The sequence below is a fragment of the Bufo bufo genome, chromosome 6 (assembly GCF_905171765.1).
Source record: "Bufo bufo chromosome 6, aBufBuf1.1, whole genome shotgun sequence".
Taxonomy (NCBI): Eukaryota; Metazoa; Chordata; class Amphibia; order Anura; family Bufonidae; genus Bufo; species Bufo bufo.
Window position 1 is genome coordinate 311,168,202 of NC_053394.1, and position 25,439 is coordinate 311,193,640.

At 43.4% G+C, this 25,439-nt stretch overlaps 1 protein-coding gene across 2 annotated transcripts in view; it reads left to right on the forward strand.

The window, feature by feature from the left end:
• LOC121003290 (ubiquinol-cytochrome-c reductase complex assembly factor 1) overlaps positions 1 to 25,439 on the forward strand; it is a 122,491-nt gene that overhangs the window by 89,370 nt on the left and 7,682 nt on the right. For both annotated transcript variants that reach the window (XM_040435014.1, XM_040435015.1), the window contains 2 exons: positions 20,771 to 20,848; positions 21,840 to 21,953. In XM_040435014.1, the coding sequence (XP_040290948.1) occupies positions 20,771 to 20,848; positions 21,840 to 21,953 (192 nt within the window). The remainder of the gene's footprint in view (positions 1 to 20,770; positions 20,849 to 21,839; positions 21,954 to 25,439) is intronic.

Sequence of the window (25,439 nt, forward strand, 5' to 3'; positions counted from 1 at the left end):
CCGTGACTTGCAGTGAACAGCCCGCTCCCATTGGCTAGACGTGACCTCATTGTTTGTGAGCGCTATAAAATATAATTGAACCATCAGTTGAATTGTAATCATACTATGAACCTTCTAATGTGTCTCTGCTAGTTTATCAAGCCTTATTAAATATTGTAATAACCAGATGTAAGTGGCACCATGATTCTTTAGGCAGGTGTTTACAGCCTACAAACACGAACGATCCACTTGTTGCTTTTATACGCTGGAAAATGGATGGCTTTATATACCCAGTTTAATTACTGGCTTGTTATAATAGAAAACTTCTTTAGCTTCTATAATTCATAGAATTGTCGCAGAATGCTTTGAGCCTTGCCTTCTTTACAATTAACCCCTTTGTGATACCAGAAATTCACTTAAAGGGTTATTCTCATCTCAGACAATGGGGACATATCGCTAGGATATGCCCCCATTGTCTGATAGGTGCGGGTCCCACCACAAGACCCGCACCTATATTGAGAACGGAGCCTAGAAAGTGTTGGAGGGCTCACTGGGCATGCGCAGCCGCTCTCCATTCATTTCTATGGGGCCACTAAAAATCGGCTATTTCCATCGGGCCTATAAAATTCACTTCTTTGGGGAGAGCGCTTGGTGGTGGCTAGACCGGAGTCCTCCAGTCACCACTTTGCGGGGCTCCATTCTCGATATAGGTGCGGTTCCCAGCAGTGGGACCCGCACCTATAAGACAATGGGGGCACGTCCTAGAGATATGCCCCCATTGTCTGAGATGAGACAACCCCTTTAAAAGACTTAAAGGGATTTTCGAGAACTACAATATTCATGACCTATCCTTTGGATAGGTCAACAATATCAGACTGATTTGGGACTGGCATCCAGAACCCCCACCGATTAGCTGCTAGGAGCCCTGGCCACTGGCCTATTTGTGTAGAGTCCAGCCACGAGAGAGCTGGCTGTTGGAGCAGGATGTAGTCTATTCGGCTATAAGAAGTATGGGGCTGAATAAAAGGTATAATCTTTGTCTGCCGGGTGTTGAAGATGCCACAAATCATACAATTGTAGTTGGAGTAGCGCTTTTCTAACTTTTTTAATGGTCGAATAGGGAAGGGAAGCGTGCCCAGTAGAGTTGTCAAGCGTGGGGTCTAGGGTGAGGTTAAGGTCACCACAGAGGACAACCGTACCACAGATTAGGGGCAGGGCCGTGTCGACAAGGTCCAGTAGAAAGGAAACTTGGTTGTGGGCGTAAGCATTAAGAAATGTGAATTCTCATCAGCCAATCAATAGCGAGAGAATCAGGTATCTGGCCCCAGCATTGACAGCACAGCTCAGCACCTGATGAGGCAAGGATTTGTGGATCACTATGGCGACCCCCTTTGTCTTATTCACTGGGTTGTTTGCATAGTGCCAGGTCGTGTAGTGTCGATGTCGGATGTCAGGAGCACCACACTCTTTGAAGTGTGTTTCTTGAAAACAGATAGGGCCAGATTTATCATGACTCTGACAGCTCACTCCACTTTCACATATGGCTAAAGTCAGTTTTATGATCGGCCCTTTAAGACTGTAATAAATGTGGTTTGACGGTAGCAGTTTATCCGTCAGTAAGCAGCTTTACAAAAGTCGCACATCTTTACGAAAAAGTCGCACGTTTTTATGAAAAAGTCGCATGTTCTATTAAAAAGTCTCATAAGATAAGCATGGTCCTCACTGGAGTGAAATTGCGACTTTTTTGCGACTTTTTAAATAATCCCAATAGTAAATCTGTCTAGAGATTCATTTACATAAGAAAACACGCCCACTTTCTGAAAACTGGCGAGCATAGTGCAGAGCAGAAAAAAGTCGCAAATTTGTGCACAGTTTTAGCGTTTGGGACTTTTTTGGGGACTTTTTCACTCCATTATTCTGACCTGAGCTAATGATAAATCTGGCCCATAATATGTACCTTCTGGCGATGAAAATGATGAAGTACAGTCCTGATCAAAAGTTTAAGACCACTTGAAAAATGGCAAAAAATCATATTTAGCATGGCTGGATCTTAACAAGGTTCCAAGTAGAGCTTCAACATGCAACAAGAAGAAATAGGAGTGAGACAAAACATTTTTTGAGTATTCAATTTAATGAAAACAACGAATAAACTGAAACAGGCTGTTTTTCAGCTGATCAAAAGTTTAGGACCACATGCCTTTAAAAGGCCCAATCTGTACAAAGATGTGGATTCATTGTCATTTTCTGTCAGGTAGTCACACGTTGTGATGGCAAAGGCAAAAAAAACGCTCCCTTTTTGAACGTGGTCGGGTTGTTGAACTGCATAAGCAGGGTCTCTCACAGCGCGCCATCGCTGCTGAGGTGGGACGCAGTAAGACAGTCATTTGGAATCTTAAATGTTCCTGAGGGTTATGGAACAAAAAAGTCAAGTGGAAGACCCAAAAAAATTTCATCAGCACTGAGCCGGAGGATCCAATTGGCTGTCCGTCAAGACACTGGACGATCCTCGACCCAAATTAAGGCCCTTACTGGTGCTGACTCCAGCCCCATAACCATCAGGCGGCATCTGAGACTGAAGGGCTTCAAAAACAAAAAACGTCTTCAAAGACCTCATCTCCTTGAACGCCACAGAACTGTTCGTTTGGACTTTGCAAGAGAGCACCAAACATGGGACATTCAAAGTTGGAAGAAAGTTTTATTCTCTAATGAGAAAAAATTTAACCTTGATGGTCCTGATTGTTTCCAACGTTACTGGCATGACAAGCAGATCCCACCTGAGATGTTTTCTATGCGCCACAGTGGAGGGTGCTCCATAATGGTCTGGGGTGCTTTTTCCTTCAGTGGAACAATGGAGCTTCAGGAAGTGCAGGGGCGTCAAACTATGTCCAGATGTTGCAGAGAGCATTCCTCATGACTGAGGGCCCTCGTCTGTGTGGTAACGACTGGGTTTTTCAACAGGACAACGCTACAGTACACAATGCCCGCAGGACAAGGGACTTCTTCCAGGAGAATAACATCACTCTTTTGGCCCATCCTGCGTGTTCCCCTGATATAAATCCAATTGAGAACCTTTGAGGATGGATGGCAAGGGAAGTTTACAAAAATGGACAAAAGTTCCAGACAGTAGATGGCCTTCGTGCAGCCGTCTTCACCACTTGGAGAAAATTCCCACTCACCTCATGGAAACGCTTGCATCAAGCATGCCAAAACTAATTTTTGAAGTGATAAACAATAACGGCGGAGCTACTCATTACTGAGTTCATGTTTGGAAGTTGGATTTCTGTTTTGGGGGGGTTTCGTTTTTTTTTGGAGGTGTGGTCCTAAACTTTTGATCAGCTGAAAAACAGCCTGTTTCAGTTTATTCGTTGTTTTCATTAAATTGAATGCTCAAAAAATGTTTTGTCTCACTCCCATTTCTTCTTGTTGCATGTTGAAGCTCTACTTGGAACCTTGTTAAGATCCAGCCATGCTAAATATGATTTTTTGCCATTTTTCAAGTGGTCTTAAACTTTTGGTCAGGACTGTACTTGGGCCCTTTTTTAAGGGGTGTTGAGGCCTTTCGCTTTGAAAGACACTATCTTGAGTGACGTCATATCTGTGGGGGAGGGAAGAACAAAAGGAGCAAGGGGAGGAGGAGTAGGCAGGTAAGAAAAGAAAAAAGAAGTAAAAAAGAAGTCAAATCAACCAAAGAGCAGAAAGAAAGGGAGAGATAACTATCTAGTGTGACCAAAAGGTCTAGGGAGTAAATCACCAGGAACCATACAGCCCCAAGGGAGTGTCTCAAACTATTGAGGGAGAGTAGTAGCCAGAGAAGAGTAAACATGCTACGTTCCCTGCCCCAAAAAACTGTCAAAAAGATAGCACCTACTCACCTACTACTACGGAGGGGGGGGGGGCGCAAGTGAAGCAGAGAGGTGCAAGAAAAGAGGAGCTGTGTTGGCAACAGGTTAGTATTCCCAGTCAGGAACAGCAGGTAGTTCTTTAGGTGGCGGATTTAGGTGGGGATCCACACCGGCAACAGGTACATCGCCGGTGTCGCCATCCGCGAGGAGCCAGTGTAGTCGGTCCAGAAGTCTTGGTACTGACCGTCTCCCCAGCGATGCCAGAGCAGGTGGATGGATTGAGGGCCAAGGGCCCAGGTCGACCGTCTGCAGATCCAGCTGTTGGAGGAAGTGCGGTAGGTCCATGGGGTTACGGAGAGCAGCAACATGTCCCTTGGGGCCCGCAAATAGGGCAAATGGATAGCCCCAATGGTAAGGGAGTCCATAGTCTCTGAGGAGGTCCAGCAGAGGACGTAGAGCAGATCGCTGTGATAGGGTATGGCAAGAAAGGTCTTGCAGCAGCGTGATGGGGGTCCCTTCATAAGACAGGGGAGAAGATTGTCGAGCTTTGTTCAGGATTCTGTTAAATCCCTTGGTTTGGCACCATCTGGGTTGCGACGTCTGAGGGCTCAGTGGGCCCTGTCTATCTCTATGTGGGTTCCTGGCGGGCGGCTCAAGATGTTGTTGAATATCCTCACAATGGCATTAGATCAGACATCGTTATTGACTCTGGAAGACCTCTGATCCGTATATTGTTGCAGCGACTGCGATTTTCTATATCATCTAGATGTTGTAAGGCATAGAGTTGTGCATCGTAAGTTTGGATCTTTTCTTGTAGGGCTTGGACAGTCGCGGAAAAGGTTGCATGGTCTTGTGTAGCAGAGTTGACTCTTGTGTCAATTGCGGCCAGCTCAGAGCGGATCTGAGATAATTCCCGCTTACATTCTCGCAAGATGTTGGTGGCAAAACTGGACAGGTCTGCCTTAGAGGGTAAAGAAAGTCTGCCATTGTTGGCGGTCTAGAGTTCTCATCAAATAAATCTGTGGAGGATGAAAGTCTCAGAGGAGTGCAAAGGAGACCCCTGGGGAGGTATGGCTGCAAGATCGATCATGGTCTTGGGATCAGGTGGAGCTAATCCAGACGCCTGTGGATAAGAGCCATCCCATGAGGATCCAGTGGACCAGTGCAGGGATGCTGCCAGGGAAGGTCCAGGGGAATGAGAGGGTGGGAGCAAGGGGTCCTGTGCAGTAGGAAAGGAGGGGACATGGTGTGCAGACAGGTTAGGGGACTGCTGCTGGTGGTCTGGAGGCGGTTTCTGAAGTATATAGATAGAGTTCAATGAATAACTCAGTAGCTATACTAAATTTTAATTACATTCAATTACAAAGGCATTGAAACTCAGGTGCTGGTTTGAAAATTTTCAAATATTTTTGGTGGGACAAGTTCTGTTATAGCCAAACTCCCATTATCTGTCATGTTTGGTATGGAGAGGTGCCTGTTTGTATGTTTCAGACTGTGACATGGTCACATGGGTATATGCATTATTTTCTGGTTTGCATGTCCTTTTATTTTTTATTTTTTAAAGGATATGCCGATGATGTCTTTCTCTTTTTTCATGTATGGAAAAGTGGATTAGCTATGATGGGTTATCTAGTGTACCCACCCTCCATAAAGATAGCATACAGCCCATATACATACATATTTACATTCAATACTTCTACGGCCATCTTAAGAAGAGTTTGTCACAAACAAATTCACTGTTACCCCAGGCATAATACCTTGTAGGTCTAGTTTATCTGAATGTCATGAAGAAAAAGTACTTTTAATGCACATGCAAATGATCAGTTAAGTGCACCAAGGGCGGACCCAAGCCACTCTGTGCACCCTTGCTTCTCCTTTTCTCATTCTTGATTGATAGGATCAGGTTTTTGTATAGTCATCTTACCTGGCCCTGTCAATCAAGCAGGAGAATGAGCGTCTGGCAGAAGAAGGAAAGGGATGCACAGATTAGTTTGGGCCTACCCTCTGTGGACTTAACTGCTTATTTGCATATGACTTAAAAGTATTACATTTAGCTGATATAAACCTACACGGCATTGTGTCTGGAGTAAAGCCTCATTCACACGTCGGTGTTTCAAGTACATGTGCTGTACGTGTTCTCCACAGACAGCACACGTACCCATTCATTTTAATGTGTGTATTCGCACATTAGTGTTTTACCATGGTCTGTGTTTCTAGCACGTATGCATGCTATTTTGTCCGTTTCACAGATCCATCACGCCCATTATAGTCTATGGGTCTGTGAAAACCACAGATGCAACACTCATGCCATCCGTGTTTCATGGATTATTAGGAAGAGATGTTTTGAAAATAATTTTTCAGCTGTGCAGTGTCCGTGAAACACGGATGACACACGCGGACAGCAAAAAACGGACACACAGATCCATCACGGACATCTTCACGGAGGCATCACTGACCACCTTTTCACGGATTTAAGCACGACGTGTGAATGAGGCTTAATAGTGAATTTCTTGGTGACAGACACCCTTTAACACTGGCCATCTTCAGCTGATCATCAGCAGCGAGGACCCCTGCTCTTACACTTTGTTCTTATTAAGTCAGATCCTAAAGATGCCGAGCTGCCAGGCGTTTTCCCCATCTGTCACTGGGACTATTTTTGTTGGATGCAGATATTCTTTTTGGATTAGTGACGCTGTACTGTATAGGGTTTTATTGTTTTATGATATATGCTGGAGCGGTCTTCTAGGTTATGCCAATGAAAGCAGTTTGTGTAATAAATATGGACACAAGTGTGAGATGTATGTATTGATTTATATATAATGTATTTTTATGTTATGTGTGCATTCAGAACACTCCAAATCCTCAAACGTACTTGAAAATAGTTGAGAGGTGGCCAAGGCTTCTTTAGAACTACAAAGCATGGCTCTGTCTTGCCTTCGCCATACATCTTTGCTTGTAACAAATCTATACAACCCACAGGAAGTGAGCTTTATAAAGTGCTTCTGTTTTACAGTCTTGGCCAGATATTATATATTACCAAAAGGAAGGAAATTCATACCGCCGTGACACAATCCATTGCCCATAGCAGCTTGAGTATGATTAGAGAGCTCGGTTCTCCCACAGTTGCTAAGTCACTGAAGGGTAAAACTGTATGTTTTTCATCTTCTCTCTTCAGCAGTTACACTGAAAATGCTATATATTATTACAGCACTCTGTATCTAAGAGGAGGGGAGTTAATTCTATGTTGCTCAGCTTCCATGAACCACTTACATGAAGAGAACATAGATGGTTCTCATTACATTCCTTCATCCTTTCATCTTTAACTTCAGTTTATCTACTTTATCAAGGATTTCCCACTTGTTAAATAATGGAAGATATACGTCACCGAGGTAATGGTTACCATTGCAGTCCACACCTTCCAATGTCATTTTGGTTATCAAGTTGATAATATATGCTATATGTGTAAACTTAGTGTAATGGGATTTTATATAGGTCATCAATACCTGATCAGCGGAGGTCCAACTGGTAGGGTTGCATCGGGTATCAAATTTTCAATACCCAATTGATACTTTTCCACCTGGATTGAATACAATACCAGGATTTGCACAGCCTGATATATGTTAGAGAACATGGCACGCGCCGCTCTCAGCGTGCACCATGTTCTCCTCAGCGGCACAGTGGAGAAGGAGGCAGTCCCTCCCTCCCCACTGTGACGCGGCTGCCACTGCCACCAATGAGAAGATAGTACTGAGGAGGAGGGGAGGGACTGAGGCCACTGCGCCACCACTCAGGTGTGACACCTGAGGGGTTAAATGACGGGGATCGCCGTGCCCTGTCATAGAGGCTGGGTGTCGGGTATGTTATACGGCCGACACCTGCCACCTACATTTGTGTTTAGGGGTAAATGATATTCTTTGGTGGCGCAGTGCGCCCCCCAGTATTATAATCATTGGTGGTCCAGTGGCCACAGGGTCCCCTCCTCCTCAGTATGTTCATTAGTGGCAGTGGCAGCTTTGAATCGGAGCCCCAGCAGTGAAATCGTGGGGCTCCGATAGGTTACCATGGCAGCCAGGACGCTACTGAAGCCATCCATGGCTGCCATGGTAAGCTCCCTGCTGCTGTGTGCAAAATGCACAGGGCAGTATGGACAGTGTAAAATCCTAATCACCCTAATAGTTAGTAAATAAAAAGTAAAAAAAAAAAAAACACAGAAATATTATTAGCCTCTAGGTGCAGGGGGGGCGTTGCCCCTGCTCCTAGAGGCTCTGTTATCCCACCTCTGGCCACGCCCTGCTACACTAGATTGACAGGGCCAGGCAGCGATGGGAAAATCTCACGCCGTTCAGTATTCGGCGCAGGCGCAGTGAGGCAACCGGCGAGCGCCCTTCACTCACTGCGACTGCGCCGAATACTGAATGGGACTGCGCAGGCGCAAGATTTACACAGCAGTAGAAGACTGCCCTGTAAATCTAGTGTAGCAGGGCGTGGCCAGAGGTGAGAGAACGGAGCCTCTAGGATCAGGGGCAATGTGTCGTCCCCCCCCCCTGCTCCTAGAGGCTAATTATAAAAGTAAAATTTCTGGAGTAACGGGGTTATAGATAAAAGTAGGAATAGGCTAGTTAGGTTCAGCTGACATTAGCACATCGCTAATGTCAGCTAGTTTAATCGGGTTAATTCTGGTGACAGAAACCCTTTTAAGGGGGCTGTCCCACAAAAAAATGTAATAAAATTTTTTGTATAGCCTCTCAGTGACTTAATAAAAGGTATCTGTATAGGGCCACTTGCTCTTTGTTCTTTTTTCTGTGTCCGGCTCACTGAGATGGCCGCACATGCTCAGTTTCATCCCTCAATTGCCTCCTGAGCTGTGATAGGGAGAACATGGACACGCCTCGTGAGCAGTCAGTTTGATATAAATCTAGCAGAGCAATGAATAGGGAGATCTCTGGGTCCATGTGAGGTATAGGGCTGGTTCCAGATTTGGTAAAAAGAGATTGTCATGTACAATATTAGTCATGGGATAACTCCTTTTAAAGAGGACCTTTCACCTGTATAAACGATGTTAACTGAGTATGCTGCCATATAGAGCGGCGCCCGGGGATCTCACTGCACTTACTATTATCCCCGGGCGCTGCTCCGTTCTCCCGTTATAGGCTCCGGTACCTTTGCTTCTTAAGTTATAGTAGGCGGGTCTTCTCTTGTCCTGTGAGCTGTGAGCTGTGCGCTGCGATTGGCCAGCGCTGCAGCCTAGGAGAAGGAGACGCCCACAGGACAAGGGAAGACCCGCCTACTATAACTTAAGAAGCAAAGGTACCGGAGCCTATAACAGGAGAACGGAGCGGCGCCCGGGGATAATAGTAAGTGCAGTGAGATCCCCGGGCGCCGCTCTATATGGCAGCATACTCCGTTAACATCATTTATACAGGTGAAAGGTCTTCTTTAAGTCCAGTGGGTGTTCCTGCTCAGTGATTGACAGTTATTCCTGTATACACACTCATATATGGAAGGTCGTCAAATAGTGCAGAAAGTTATTCACAAGTCTAAAATACCTAGGGTGGGTAAGACTGTGATATCTATCCACTGATTCAACTTCTCTCCCAATAAACACTTTTTTTAATGCGTTAAAGAGGACCTTTTATGGGTTTGTCTTAATTGCGATAAATATCTTTACTTGGGGGGTAACACCCGCTGATGCTGCCACCCTGCCTGATTTTTTTTAAAATATCGCTCCTGTGCCCCGCTGTGCTCCCTCGCAATTTTCCCGCTCAGTATGCTAATTCTGAGCATTAGTACAGGGAGGAGGAGACGCCAGGGTTTCTCAATGGGCGTCTCCGTCTCCCTGGCTGTGCCGCGATCCAATCACAGCGGAGAGCGTCACAGCCAGGGACAAAAATAAAACTCACTTTCTCCCTGGCTGTGAAGCTCTCGGCTGTGATTGGATCGCGGCACAGCCCGGGAGACGGAGACGCCCATTGAGAAACCCTGGCGTCTCCTCCTGCCTGTACCGATGCTCAGTATTGGCATACTGAGCGGGAAAACTACGGGTGGGCACAGGAGCGATATTTAAAAAAAATCAGGCAGGGTAGCAGCATCAGGGTGGTGGGGGGGGGGGGGGGGGGTACCCGCCAGGTAAAGGTATTTATCGCAATTAATACAAAACCATGAAAGGTCCTCTTTAAATACAGGGTGGCCCACAAAGGTAGCCAGCCTCCAGCGATGAACGAACAAGTGGATTATTATTATATATATTTTTTTAATTACCCACAAGTCATAAAGATGCTGAAAGTGGTTCCCGGTGTCACGTCTCTGCATCTTTGGGCACATTGGATTGTGTTGGCTGATACTGCTTGTGATGCTACGGATAGTGTTTGTGATGTTCTCCTTGCGTTCATCCAGGGGATGTGGATTGTTAGCGGACATTTTCTGTTTTACATTTCCCCACAGATAAAAATCTCATGTGGACAAGTCAGGGGAATGTGCTGGCCATAACCCTTTGGTCACAGTCTGTCCCTCCCTAAACAGTTCATGAACCCGTGCCAGTGAGCTCAGTGAGGTGCAGCATATTGTCCCAGGACATTTTATCTTCTGCAGCATCACTGCTGAAGAGCTGCAAGCAGTAACAGCCAACATAATCCAATGTGTCCAAAGATGCATAGACCGGAACAGGGACCACTTTCAGCATCTTTTGTGACTTGTGGGTAATCAAAAAAATATATATAAAATCCACTTGCTCGTTTATCTTGTCATACTATTGCTGGAGGCGGCTACTTTTTTGTGGGCCACTCTGTATTATGTTCTTTTCTCCAACAAAATGAGTGTCAGAACATGTCTAGAGGTGAATACAGCAAAGAAAAAGGGGGTCAGTCAGCACATCCCAATGCGCAGGTGCATGTCGCCACGGCTGAAAGCACAAAAGCAAAAACAAACACAATGCAATAGCACTCTACAAACGCAAATAAAATGAACTGATGCCATAGTCATTAACCACTTAGCGACCAGCACCGTACATGTACGGCACTGGCCGGGTGTTTAAAGATGGCGTCCGCTCCTGAGCGCTGCGGGCGCCATAGCCGCGGATGGACGCCTGCTTCTTATAGCAGACACCCGCGGCTCATGTCCGCAACCGGCAGTAATGCCGATCACGAACATTTAACCCCTCAGATGCCGTGGTCAATCCTGACCACGGCATCTGAGCTCGCTACGAAAACCAAAAGCGCGTGCTTCCTGTTATGCTCCAGCTCACCTGTGCGGCGATCAGAGGAGCCAGAGCGTGTGTGCAGCAGCCTCTGTCTTTGTGAATGACAGGAGGCTGCTGCATAGTATTTCCTATGGAGCCCTTGCCTGTAATAGGGCTCCAAAGGAAAGTAGTAAAATCATCATAGACTCCACTCATCATAGATTCCAATGCAAGTGCATTAGAGTCTATGATTGATTGCATGTTATAGTTCCCTATGGGAACTGTAAAAAAATAAATAAATTTTTTTTTTTTTTTTTTAAAACACAAAAATTCAAATCACCCCCCTTTTCCCAAAATAAAAATGAACTAAAAAAATACACATCATGGGTGTAGCGATGTGCGAAAACGCCCATAGTATAAAAATATATTCCCCATACGGCAAACAACAAAACGGAAAAAAGCGTCCAAATGGCCAATTCGCCGTTTTTGGACGCTTCATTTTCTACAAAAAAATTAAATAAAAAGTGATCAAAAAGTCACACACACCCCAGAATGGTATCAATGAAAAGTTCAGATTGCCCTGCAAAAAATTAGCCCCCATACAGCTCCATACGTGTAAGTACAAAAAATGTATAGGGGTCAAAATATGGCGACAAAAAAATAAAACAGATCTTTTTCCCACAATTTTTTTTATCACTATCAAAACGCAAAAAAAAACTATACATATAAGGTATTGCTGTATTTGTACTGACCTGTAGAATAAATGTAACTGGTCAGTTTTATCGTACATCGAACGTCGTAAATAAAAAAAAAAAAGTAAAACTGGTAGAATTGCTTTATTTTTTTTTTGCAATTTTATCCCATTTGGAATTTTTTTCCCGCTTCCCACTACATCATATGCAATATTAAATGGCGGCGTTGGAAAGTACAACTTGTCAAGCCCTCATATGGCTATGTGAACAGAAAAATAAAAAAGATATGGCTCTGGGAAGGCAGGGAGCGCAAAACGAAAACGCAAAAAAAAAAAAGAACCCTCAGGGCCTGAAAGGGTTAAAAAAAAACTTATTTTTTTAAATATGTGATTCTTGGCAAAAACATTTTGTACAAAACTGTTTGTGCCTGTCCACCGGCGTCAAAGCGATCTCTATAGGACAGGAACCTACATTAAATAGTACCTGTTGTGGTGCCATATTGGCCACTAAAATACAGGGAATGCAGGTTCCACGTGCATGCTGGGTCCACTCTGCCTTTTGCTGCTTTTGGTGCCATAATGGCCTCCATTAAATCCAGGGATTGCAGGTCCAACATGCATGCTGAGCCTACTCTATGCTTTACCTATCTTATCCCTGGAAATCCAACTGCCGGCACCCTCGCCGTTCAGCTCTTCCTAGACCAGTTCATCAGTCACCAGGCCAATGTGCAGCTCAAGTGTTCAAGTAAATGGGCCTGGGCTGCAGTACCACAGCCATTGTGTAATGTACGGCGCCGTGCATGGCAAGCTGTGTGGAGGCTGCAGTTCTCACTGAAGGACCATGTCCGCTTCAAACAGTTGATTGCTGGCTGTGACAGGTGTCAGACCCCCACTATTCAGATATTAATTACCTATCCTGAAGATCAGTATTCTACTCCTTGAAAACCCCTTTAAAGTGTAACTGCCATTTCACTACCAAAAATGAAATTCTTAAAATATGTGATGCTGAAGGGAAGATATTCATGAAGCTTTATTTTTCAGCTAATTTTACCTTTCTGATGTCTGTATTCAGCCCTTAGCAACCCTATTTCTCTGTGCCTCTATTTCAGTATCTTCCTAAGATGGCCTGTGCTGCACTTCATGTGGTGATGTTTGCCCTGTCCTTGAGGCTATCCTGTATTTCCCTCACTTCCCATAACCCCTTGCTTGTCTGCTAGTTCATGTGAGGAGAACAAGACCAATCAGAATGCAGATAACGTCCCCCACTACCCCAGAGATGTGTGTATCCTTTCACATACACCTAACCAAAGACAGACAAGACCAATCAGAATGCAGATAAATCCCCCACTACCCCAGAGCAGTGTGTATCCTCTCACATACAGATAACCAGAGACAGACAAGACCAATCAGGATGCAGATAACCTCCCCCGCTACCCCAGAGCAGTGTGTATCCTCTCACATACAGCTAACTAGAGACAGACTAGACCAATCAAAATGCAGATAACTTCCCCCACTACCCCAGAGCAGTGTGTATCCTCTCACATACAGCTAACCAAAGACAAGCCCTGCAATTACATGAAATCAGTAAGCATTTGTATTAGCCTCTTAACAGTCACATAAAAAAAAAAAATTAGGAACCATATTGTGGTGTGTATATATAGTGTATTAAATAACTTTTTATTATTTTATTTTTAGGGGGAAAGATAAAAACAGCAGTTTTTACATTATTTTGTGGAATTTTTTTACAGCGTTCACTGTGTGGTAAAAATAACCTTAATTTTATTATGTGGGTCCCTACACTGATGATAATGTCACATTTCTACATTTCTTTATTATGATTTTTTACTATCTTTCTCTCCTACTGCAAGCTGTCAGCTCTGCAGCTGCTCCCTCAATCTCCTACACACTGACAGGGAAGGGGGGGGTCTGCTTTAGCTGCTTTTATATCCAAGTTTTCAGACAATACAAGAATGACAACAATCTGTTCAGTACTGGGGAAGATATCACTGATAGAATTCGGGATGCAGTGAATGCAGCTGAAAGTGAAAGTAAAAGCAGGTTTTACCTGCGATTGTTCCCGACTCGATTTCTAACAGTAATTTCTCCTCTGTTGCTTTGACTTTAGCTGCCATTTCATCTGGAATGTCAGCTTTCAAACAAGACCAGTTGCATGTTTGTAACTTCCACCATTCAGGAGATAGCAGCATCTAAAGCAGCCCTACCCCCCTCCACTTTCTGCCCCAGCCCAGGCACTCAGGGCTGTGCTCCTTCTCCCTGTGCTCGCCCCATCTCATGTTTATATCAGAGAGGAGACGGCCTGCACATGACAACGCTGTGGGAAGAGGCTGCTCAATGTGAAAGGGACACCCATTTCTAGGTGAAACTGAAAAAGATTACATTTTAAAGCACAAAAGCATTTATACAGCAGGGTGTACTATACCATCGGGGTATAAAAAATGTCTCACCTCAGCAAATGGTATTTATCATGTAGAGGAAAGTCAATACATGGCACTTACTAATGTATTGTGATTGTCTATATTGCTTCCTTTGCTGGCTGGATTAATTTTTCCATTACATTCAGACACTGCTGGTATCCAGGGGTATGACCATCCGGCAATCCAGCAGCATTGTCCGTGCTTGTACACTGTAGGAAAAAGTGCCAGCCTCTCTGGTAGCCAGGACCTGGGGAGTGCGCATAGACATGCATGTGCAGCAGCTCCTGTCCCGCCCACTCCATATCTGCGCTGCAGCAGTGGTCATAACCCCTGCAAAGAGAAGTGTTTAATGCAATTGAAAAATGAATCCAGCCAGCACAGGAGGCAATATGGACAATAACAATACATTAGTAAGTGTCTTGTATTAACTTTCTCTACATGATAAATGCCATTTGATGAAGTGACACAACCCCTTTAAAGAGGTTTTCCAGTTACACACACAATAATAACACCAGCATTCAACCTTGCTGCATTATATAAGTCAGATGATGAAGTTCTGAGTGCATTTTGACTCCTCCAGTGCAGTTGCAATCTGTGACCCGCACCCTGTATTTACATCCTAATTCAAGACTCACGGGGAGTGTCTGTAGCCTCAGGTCTCTGCCTCTCCTCCCCCTCCCAGCCTAAAAGTCACAGATCCAAGCCTGCTTGAAGACCTGCTGGAAAAAGCCCGCCCTAAACTCAGCATCATTGCTGACATCACATCTACGGGGCAGGGTCCAGGAGAATGAGCAGAACACTGCCCAAAGGGGCAAGGGCCTTACAAGCCTCGCCATGCTTCAGATGTTGATGTGATGTCTTCAGGATAGGGAACCAACACATCATAAAATGTCACATGACCGCGATGGAGTGCAGGAAAACGAGGCATTACAGATGAATCCAAAAAGCAGAAGATCTACTGCTCCATAAAATCACATCACACTTTATTTCATCTTCCATTAAAAGCCATGCATAAGTAGTTCATTCCTGCCACGCGTTTCAAGCTCCTTAGGAGCTCATGTTCACAGAATAGTTTGCAACATAATGTGCTCACTATTTAAAACTATACCGAACTACAAAATAGCAAGCATATTATGTAGTAAGCTATTGCTGTAAAAAAGAGCTCTAAACGTGTAGGATAGGAATGAACTCCTTATGTATCACTTTTACTTGAAGATTAAATAAAGTATGAGGTGTTTTTATGGAGCATTGGATCTTCTGCTTTTTAGATTTAACGGCCGGTGGTCTGCGGCTTCTGGATGCGCTGAGGGCTACTGTTGTTACATAGTGGAGCCAAGGCGGTCAGCGCCTATTTATCTGGTTTTGTATTACATTACAGATAAACAGTCCGTATTAGTGAGTGATAATGTATTGTCTCCTATCAGTTGATGCTGAAAATTGCAAAACCGGAATACCCCTTTAAGGGACAGTTGACTCAAAAAGCATTAAAAGAGCCGTATACTATTGTATTTGTAACCGCAAATAAAAGCTCATTTCCCTCCTGTCCAGAAATAACTGTGGGCATATACCCTTTATAACACTTATACACCTTGCTGATGCAGCAGTATAACAGGATGGAGAAAAAAAGTGTTTAATAAAGACCGGATTCATATAAATATTTTTTGGTGAAATAATAAAGAAAATTAGATTTACAAGATGTTGATACCAAATAAAAAAAATGCAAATGGCATGCCATTGTAACACGCACGCAGATATATTGAAATTTGTTATATTTATAAGGTGTGGAAGTGGCGTCTGTGTAGAGTCACATAATAGATTAAAGAGCACGAGTGTAGCAAAAGGTAAGAAATGATCCCCCTTCCCCTCCCCACCGTCGGAGCCAGATGTATTGAAAGGCATTTGGGTGACCTACAAAAATATGACTTCATTATTTAGCTTTCCTTCCCTATACGCCTATAATGTTTAAATTTTATGTAATTTTTTTTTCTTTCTTTTTTTGTCAAGAAAGTGTGTGTTGGAGGGGAGGATTTCTTCTCCCAGCGAGCGGGATAGAACAAGTCGTCTCTTTTGTGATTGACACCCTGCTAGTCATCAGTAGCAGTGAAGGCCCCTGCTGTTTTGAAGGCCCTGTTTGGATGACAGCCCAGTCAAGGTCTGCATCTCAGACCTCCGCTCTGCCGGCCTGCACTTTAGTGTCTCTAGATAGAAAGGCTTCCAAAATATGCCTGAATTCTAAGACGAAATTGGCTCAGAATAGCCTAGAAAGCGTTCTCATGGGGTTAAGAGAAGGCGCCACTACAGCTGAGACCTGCGTTTTGAACTTTTGTTTTTCAGACCATTACCACCTTTCAGAAATTGTTTCTTTAGTTTATAATATATATATTTTTCAACTTTTACAGAGTGTTTTGAGTAAAAACACAAAAGACCCCTGTCCCGTAAAGACAGACCTTGCCTTTGTACCTGGATTAAATTAATGCACAATGGAGTCAAATGCTCCTAGACACAAGAAGACACTGGCGTGACATATCTACCAGTCTGCACCGTATCACATTTAGATTTAAATTCAGAATAGCAGCCACTATAATAATGATACCAGAGTATTCTAACTAAGGGGCCGATCCTGTTAAGATACGCACATTAACCACGCCCCTTTCCTGATGGCGCTAAACCCCTTTGACACGTCAAGCTAGGCACAGTGGATTATTCTTATTGACATATTTGCTTCATAAATAGGCAAAAGATGCACCAGATTTTGACACACACAGGGGGAGATTTATCAAGATAGTCATTTTGTACCCCACCGTTAACTCTTTCACCCCCGGAGGATTTTTCATTTTTGTGTTTTTGTTTTTCATTTGCTGCCTTTATGGGGCCATAACGTTTTTATTTTTTTTCCGTTTACATAACCGTCTGAGGGCTTGTTTCTTGCAGGACAAGTTGTACTTTCTATTGGCCCTTTATTATTAAATACGATGTAGTGGGGAGCTGTAAAAAAATTTTTTACAAATGGGGTAGAATTGGGAAAAAAATGCAATTGTCACACAGTTTTATGGGTTTTGTTTTTATGGCGTTCCCTATTTAGTAAAACTGACCTGTTTCTTTCATTCTTCAGGTCAGTACGATTACAACAATACCACTTATGTATAGTTTTTCTTGCGTTTTAATACTGGGGGGAAAAAAACTTTGGAAAAAACTAATTTTTTCTTTGCATCACAATATTCTTACCCCCATAACTTAATTTTTATGTGTACAGAGCTATATGAGGGCTCATTTTTAGTTGGGCGATCTGATCTTGCACGTTATTGTCGATCAGATACATTGATCCTGGGTGTTTGCTGTTTAAAACAGCAGGCACCCAGCAGCTATGGCGCCTCCAGCACCATCTTTAAAGACCCGTCCTACATGTACGACGCTGGGCAGGAAGGGGTTAGTATTCCTTGTGCCACCAGAGGATGCAGTTAAGTTATGATGGCGCACATGTCATCATAAATTAAGTGCATCCTGTGGTGGTCTTTACACCTAAATGAAAGGCATCATATATGCCTGAAAACTGGAGTAAATGATGGCCCCGCGAACATGCCTGCACTATTAAAATGATAAAATATTTATCCCAAATGGCGAAACAGGTAAAAAAGGCAAAATAGCTGATTTACTGTTTTTTGGTCGCTTCACCTCCCACAAAATAAATTGAATAAAAAGTGATCAAAAAGTCATACAGACCCTGAAATAGTATCAATGAAAAGTACAGATCGTCCCATGAAAAATGAGCCTTCAAACAGCTATGGCGGTAAGACACAGAGGAGACGCGGTTTATATTCTTCAGGTGGACAGTATGACCTCACTAAGAATCAGGGAAATTACAATGATGTGGCACTTGCAGTGAATTGGAGCCATTATGTAGACTAAACAAAAAATTCCTCAGTATACAGCCTGTCTTCACCCTACATGACAGACAGACCATGTACCGTAGGTGGATCAAGCAAGACATAAGGAAAAAAGCAAGCCGTGCATATAGTATTTCACGTCACTACAACATTAAAGGGAAAATAAACTTTGTTGTCAACTCAAAATCCGAGCAAAGTACTTTTGGAACAGAGCTCAAGCGTCTTGGCTTTCGCAACGAAATGACTGAGTATCTTTTTGCCATTACGTTCACAGAGGAGCCCAGAGACTAAAGTCACGACTCCAGCTTAAATCTATATTTTTCCCTTTTATATCCTGCAGGGAAAAATAATAAATGGCTGAAAAAGTAGATGATCCATGTAATGTGTTGAACCCCGTAGCTGCAGCCAAAATAACCGTATAGAAAAGTGGCACAACTTTCTGTTCTCTTCGAGTGAAGAAAATGCCATTAAAAGTGCTGCACTGTAATCAAGGGATTGGTCTATGCCTGGCTATGCTGACCTCATGAGGGTAGGATAGCGCATCCATCCAGCTCTGTGCTCTGGCTGCTGTCACTGACACAGTCCGTCTAGAAGACGGCAGGTTGACCCGAATCCAAGAATGGCTGATGTTTTTTAAGTCGAGCATATTACAGAACAGGCCAAGGACGTGGAAAAAAGTGTTTACCTAAAACATGGCAAACATTGGACTGTTTCACTACAGGAAGCGTCTGAAAACTTTTAATAAATCGTGTGGACTTCGATAAATATGCAGAGGTGGTGGATTTTAATGTAACAATAGATGTGGCTTAAAGGGGTATTCTGGTATCACAATATTGACCTATCCTCTGGATAGGTCATGAAGATTGCGGGGGTCCATCAGTTTAAAGGGGCCGCGCTGTATTTGCTTCAGCGTTAACCTGTACATTGTACTTGAATGGAGAAGAAGCTGTTATTGCCCCGCACCGCCACTACAATCTACATAGCATGCAGGTAAACACTTATACGAGCGGCCCCTTCAAACAGGTGATCTGCAGGGGTGCCGGAAGTCAGACCCCCACCGATCTGAATATTGATGACATATCCTGAGAACAGGTTCTCAATATCCGGAAACATGAATACCCCTTTTAAATGGATTGTCCAAGTTATTTTTAGTTATTATCCTGAGGATAAGTCATCAGTATCAGATTGGCGGGAGTTCAACACCTGGCACAACCCCTGATCAGCTGATTGAAGAGAAGGTGCGTGCTGTGCCAGCGCTGCCTTCTCTTCATTGTTGTGACGACGAGTAGATGTAATTACAGCTCTGCCGTCCCATTCACTTCTATGGGACGGCTTGTTCCTGTAGACTTTAATAGGAAAGAGTCGTACCATTGAAGCGAGTGAGATGGCTTCTTGTGGTTACATCTGCTGTTGCAACGGCGTGCGGGTAAGCAATCAAGAGAAGGCAGCACTGGCACGGCGCGCACCTTCTCTTCAACCAGCTGATCGACGGGGATGTCAGGTGCGGCACTAAGGACTAAATTAGGCGTGTTGACTGTACACCATATTGGAAAAATATGGAAGTGCACGACAGAACCAGCTTTGTGCCATTAGTAACTCTAAACAGGAGACAAGTCAGGAGCGGAGTGTTGTTTTAAAGGGATGTTACAGTCTGCAAGAAGTATGGGTAATTATAATGTGTGTAGAACTGTGAGATTGTAATATACTTTGCTTACCTATGTGGTCCATATCTCAAGTTCAGAACAAGTCAAGTCAAGTCAAGTCAGTCAAGTTCTGACCCCATCCACTAAACATGACGGAGCTTTCACTGACATCAGGTCCACGTCTTCCTATCTTGTGTCTTGCAGTCCAGAATGCGTCACCACCATGGGCGGTCAGTAGGTGCTTCTGGAATCTCTCCCGCAGTTATAACTATGGACCCTCTGGCTACCGACTGCCCACGGTGGTAATCACACTGGTAAATAAAGTATATTACAAACTGGCAGTTCAGAAAATCCCTTTAAGGGTGCCTTAATAAAGTGCTAGCAACCATTTCAGCTCAGTGTAATCACCCACTCCTGGTAAGTTCGTCAGTAGTCCTTCTGTTTGCTTGACCATCATTGTTTTAGCATTGCCCGAAGTACATTCTACGTATCCTTCATAAATATTCACATTCTAACCCTTACTATGGAAGACATTGTGGGAGGATAGTGGTTAGCAATGTATACTGCCAGTGAAAACAGGTGGAATGTCGGTGGAAGCAAGTAGATATAATACAGCTTTGAGGAGTATTCCCATTCCTGTACGTTATGGTGTATTGCTAGGATATAGATATAGCACAGGCAAGGTAATCAGTCCTTTGTACTGTCCTGTGGAAAGAAGAGCATTTGTAAATGCATACCCATCCCAATGCCGCTGTCTCTGCTGCACTCGTACAGGCTACAGGCTCATCTGCCCAGGTCCTGGTCGGATGTGTGCCCTTCCATTCCTGTTCAGCTGCATAATAGCAAATGCAGCTGAGCCCGCAGCATCGGCGCAGCGAGTTCTAACTAAATGATCTTCTTCCAAAGGACTGATTGCCTAAAATGCCCAGGGAACCCCTTTAAATAATAGTTTCTGTCTACACAAATCCAAAGCTCTGACTGCTATTGAAATATTATATATATATATATATATATATATATATATTAGTCAACATGGAATTTTTAACCGATTTAGGTAATAAATAATGTACTCCTATTACATGTATAATATACTTGATTTAATCCTTCTTTTTTTTTTTTTAGGTTGATCCTGTGGCAATGAAGAACACAATGAGAGCTTTAACGGAAATATTTTATGCGTCCATATTTGGATATGACGAGGTATGAGTCCCATAGCCACCTGACTCGTACTGCATTTTGTATTAACCCTTTGACGCACCACAGCTTACATGTACGTTATGGAAGCTGTGCCCATGCGATGAAATGCAGGAGCCTGTTGGTGACAGCCAGGCTTCTGCTGTAATAGCTGGGATCAGAGAAACCTCTGATCCCTGCCATTTAAACCCCTTAGATGCCTCCTCCACAAAGGTGTTTGACAGAGGGAGGGGGCTCCCTCTGGCAGTCCATTGGCATTCTGCCAAGCAAACAGGGGGCGTTGAGATCTGTCTGTTCAGCATTGATAAATGTATGGCCTAGTAGTTTGCCTAGTGTAACACTTACAGCCAATAATCGCTGCATCAAGTCTCCTAGAAGGACAAAAATATGAAGTTTAATGAAACAGAAAAAGTCCCCTACCACAAAAAAATGTTGTTCGTTAAAAGTTATTTTATTATTTTATGTTTGGTACTGCCAAATGAAGTTACTTTACATTCATGCCACACTGTTCACAAAGAAAAAAAGAGAAATAATATGGCGGTTTTGCTGCTTCTTCACCGCCCTGGGGTCCTTGTTTCCAACACTGTATTGATAACATGCCAAGCTACCCCACATGACCGCTGCAGCCAGTCACTGGCCTCAGAGGTAGTTGGGTCAGACCTGCACAGCATTTTATTATCATAGGCTGATTGATATATATTAGAGTATGACATTTAGTAGTGCATGGAATGAATTAACATTTATTTGAGCTGCACTTTCATTCTTTTTCATTACATTGTGATTTTGAACATCCCTTGTATATGATTTTACAATGACTTGTTTTGAATTTATTTACTTACATATTTCGCTTATAAGGATGAAGATGAAATACGATTTACAAGTTATGTTGCTTCTCATTTTTGTAGGGATAATATTTGGTACTAAGGACAAACCAGATATGTCATCGTGTTAAATTTGTGATGAATATGGAGTTAAATAGATTTGTTGTCTACTTTAGGGGATTATATCTGATGATCGTATTCTAGCCGCTGCCCTTTGGCGTAATCTTTTCAACATGAGGTGTGATGATCCCCGGCAACTGGAACTAATGGTTGAATATGTGCGCAAACAGGTAAGTCATTCAAACCCTCTTAAATCTTTCCAAAACTTACAGTATTTTTTGGACTATAAGACTCACTTTTTTAGTGGGAAAAATCTTCATTTAAAGTGCCTGAATCCTATAGCTTGCATGAAATCAAGCAAGATGAACAGCACTCCTAGGAAGTGAGCAATGGGTGCACGTCTCCTGGGGAAGTGGTAAGTTTCCCCGTGCAAAATAGGGTAATGCACGTAGAAAAAATAAAAAAGACGGCAAGTCCAGTGATTGGAATTTATTCCAGATGCAACGTTTCAGCTAAAGAGCCTTTGTCAAGCATGGTTGACAAAGGCTCTTTAGCCGGAACGTTGCATCTGGAATAAATTCCAAACATTGGACTTGCTGTCTCCATCTTTTTTTTTTTTTTTTTTCTCCTTGGATTATCTTCTAGCAGTGCCAGACCTCCCTAACTGCTTCCTTAATGATCCAGCAGAGCATGCATACAGTGCTTTGCTGGATCAATGAGAGAAGTGTGCATCTCTCCTTGCCCAGTGTGATCAATGCAGGCAGAAGAGGATGCTGAATAATCATTCAGCTCATGGAGAGGACTGTGAGAAATGCCTCCCTACTCATGCTGAAGGTCCCCAGGCAGGAGAGAAATGCATGAAAGCTCTGACTTAGGATAGCTAAAGGACATTTGATGATGTCACCAGTGGGAGGAGCCAGACCAGTAAGAAAACGAGGACTGCACAGTACTGTAATGTACTGTACTCTGTAACTTGTGAGGTTTAGTGTGATGTTATATTATTTGACCAAATGTGCCATTGCTTCTTGTTTCAGTGGTCAAAAGTTGACACACTAGGAGCTGACTTTAAACTATTAACCCCCTCTGACCTAGACTAGTAAAGGGTTTATCCTATGCTATAATGATCCCCAGAATGCCCAGGCGCCTCCTCTAGAGCATATTTACCTACTCCCCGGCACTCGCGTCCCTCCGGATCCCTGCGCGGCCGCTGCTGCATTTCCCCATCACGCAGATTAAAACATCTGGTGACAGGGGAGCAGCCAATAGCAGGTCGTGATGGACCAGCCTCCGTAGCAGGGAAATTGAAATGAATAGAACATATTTATTTTCTAATTTCCTGTTTTCTAAACTTGGGGGTGTCTTATAGGTAATAAGGTAATTCAACTGGAATAGTATTTGAAGTTATTTTTAAAGGATAGGTGCACCTTCACAAATCACTTTTCACTTTTTTTTTATTGTTCCACCACATCTGAAATGAAAAACGAATGGGTCTTGATTAAAAAATTCCTGAGATCCGTTTGTGCTTCTCCACTCCACCCCTCCCACTAGAAGGTTCTAGTCTAGCAAAAGCTTTATATAAGGAGAGCAGTCAGAGCCCCTAGTGTGCTGCAGTTAGGGACCAGTGCTTGGAAGAGAAGACTCTGCCAGACTACTGAGTGACCAGAAGAAGACACTGAGACGGGGATACGCTGCCACAGACACTGGATCACCAGCCTTGGACCAGGGTACCAGCCTTCTGAAGAGAAAGCGGGACAGCTAGCTCAGGCCTTTCCTCGGCATCAAACCCTTCTTCTGCCAGGGAGGAGACTGGAGAAGCCAGCCCAATGCCTCACCTGTATTGTTTTGTACCTGAATTCCTCCAGTAAAGAAGCACCCTGATTTACTGCAGACCCTGACTCTCTGGACTTACTTCTCTTTGGGGTGCACCACGCCTTACCATCTGTTCCGGAGAGCAGCAACACGTGGTGACACCTCGACTGTGTCCGGGGGACCCAGCGTAGCGTTGGGGCCACCCCAAACCCGGCCACTGCAGTCATTTACACCAGAAACTGGTGTAAATCATGACTGGTGTAGATTTCATTCTACACATGGATTGGTGGAGGAGGCATTTAATTTAAATGCCTCCTTCAGAGGCACATGGCCCATCAAGACTGGTGTAGTATATGCCAGCCTTAATAAATCAGGACCTATATACTAAACAGAGTATATTGACAAAAGTTGTCTTTGAGAAAACCCCTTTGTGTCAGATTTTAAGAGAATCTTTGCCACTAGATATTATATTATTGTGCAAGATGTGTTCTAGTGATGAAGTACAGAGGTCCACATTTAAAGGAGGACAAAAATGGACACTGATAAAACTTTCATAAATGGTTTGTGTCATGTCTCAGACCCTCTCTGTGCACAAAGATTCCGATCATTCCCATTTCTACAGGGTGGCCCATGAAAAAGGCCCATCTTCATTATCTCCAAATTAAACTGCCTAATAGTAAATCTGTCTTAATTGTCCATAGCAACCAATCACAGCTCAGCTTTCGGTTCCTACAGGACTCTGAAAAATGGAAGCTGAGATCTGATTAGTTGCTATGGACAACTAAGACAAATTTACTATTTCTATTTACAGTTTCATTTGGAGATATTGAAGGTGGGCTACTTTTTCGTGGGCCACCCGTACAAGAAAGATTACCCATGATGGTTGGAAAATTACTCTGTGATATTTGGAGTTTCTGATTGTGAGAGGCACTTTGCCTCACCACCTACTCAGCATGATTCTTTAACAATTCCAAGAATCAGGGCAAAAATCTGATATATGCTCTGCGTTTTACATGCACATACTATATAGTTGTACAGTCTGAAATGGATGGGTGCTTCTATAGCCATGTAGATACAACCTTCTTATGCTGTAAAAGATTTACCCAAACAAAACTTTGGGTAAAGGACAAGCATGATCTTCAGTTTTGATGATTGTTCAAGAATAATTTTAGAAAAAATGGGTTTCCTAGACCCCAAAGAAATTATGTAAAGGGGAGGGAGTGTTATAAAATAACAAAATGAACTTTTCTCGCCATCTGATCCACTGCTGCAGCCATGGTCTTTATTTTAGGTGCTGCAGCAATGACATGCCCAACTATCCTGCAGCCAATCACTGGCCTCACATGTGTAGTCAGGTACGTCATCACTGCTGCGCTGGTCTATGCCGTTGGGACGTCAGTGACTACCCCACGTCACCACTGAGACCATTGATAGATGCTGGAGAGTAGCTGTGACAATCTCACATTATCATTAATCATACACACATAGTTATCATTCGTATGTTATTGGTTGGTGAGTATTGTGTGGCTCTTTTGAGATGTCATATCACAATGGTGGTTAATCTATCGACAAATGTAGCATAAATCAATCGTACAGGTGAATATAATAATCTTTGTAATATATCTTAGGTAAAAATACCTCTTTCTCTATTTACCGAATTCCTCATTCTAAATTATCACCTAAATCCATCTTCAGACACCAAAATGGACTGTAAGCACAGTGAAGGGTCCAATTACCTGCTGCTCACAGGGCTAGGTGAAGGCGAGGTTGATGAGTGAGCTGCTATAGTGAGAAAGAGGCACTTTTCCTGTGATAAGATATATTACAGATTTTGCTATATTCACGTGTTTTTTGAAAGGTAAGCGAACATTTTAACACATCTGCACAGGTGTATCATGGAGAAATTA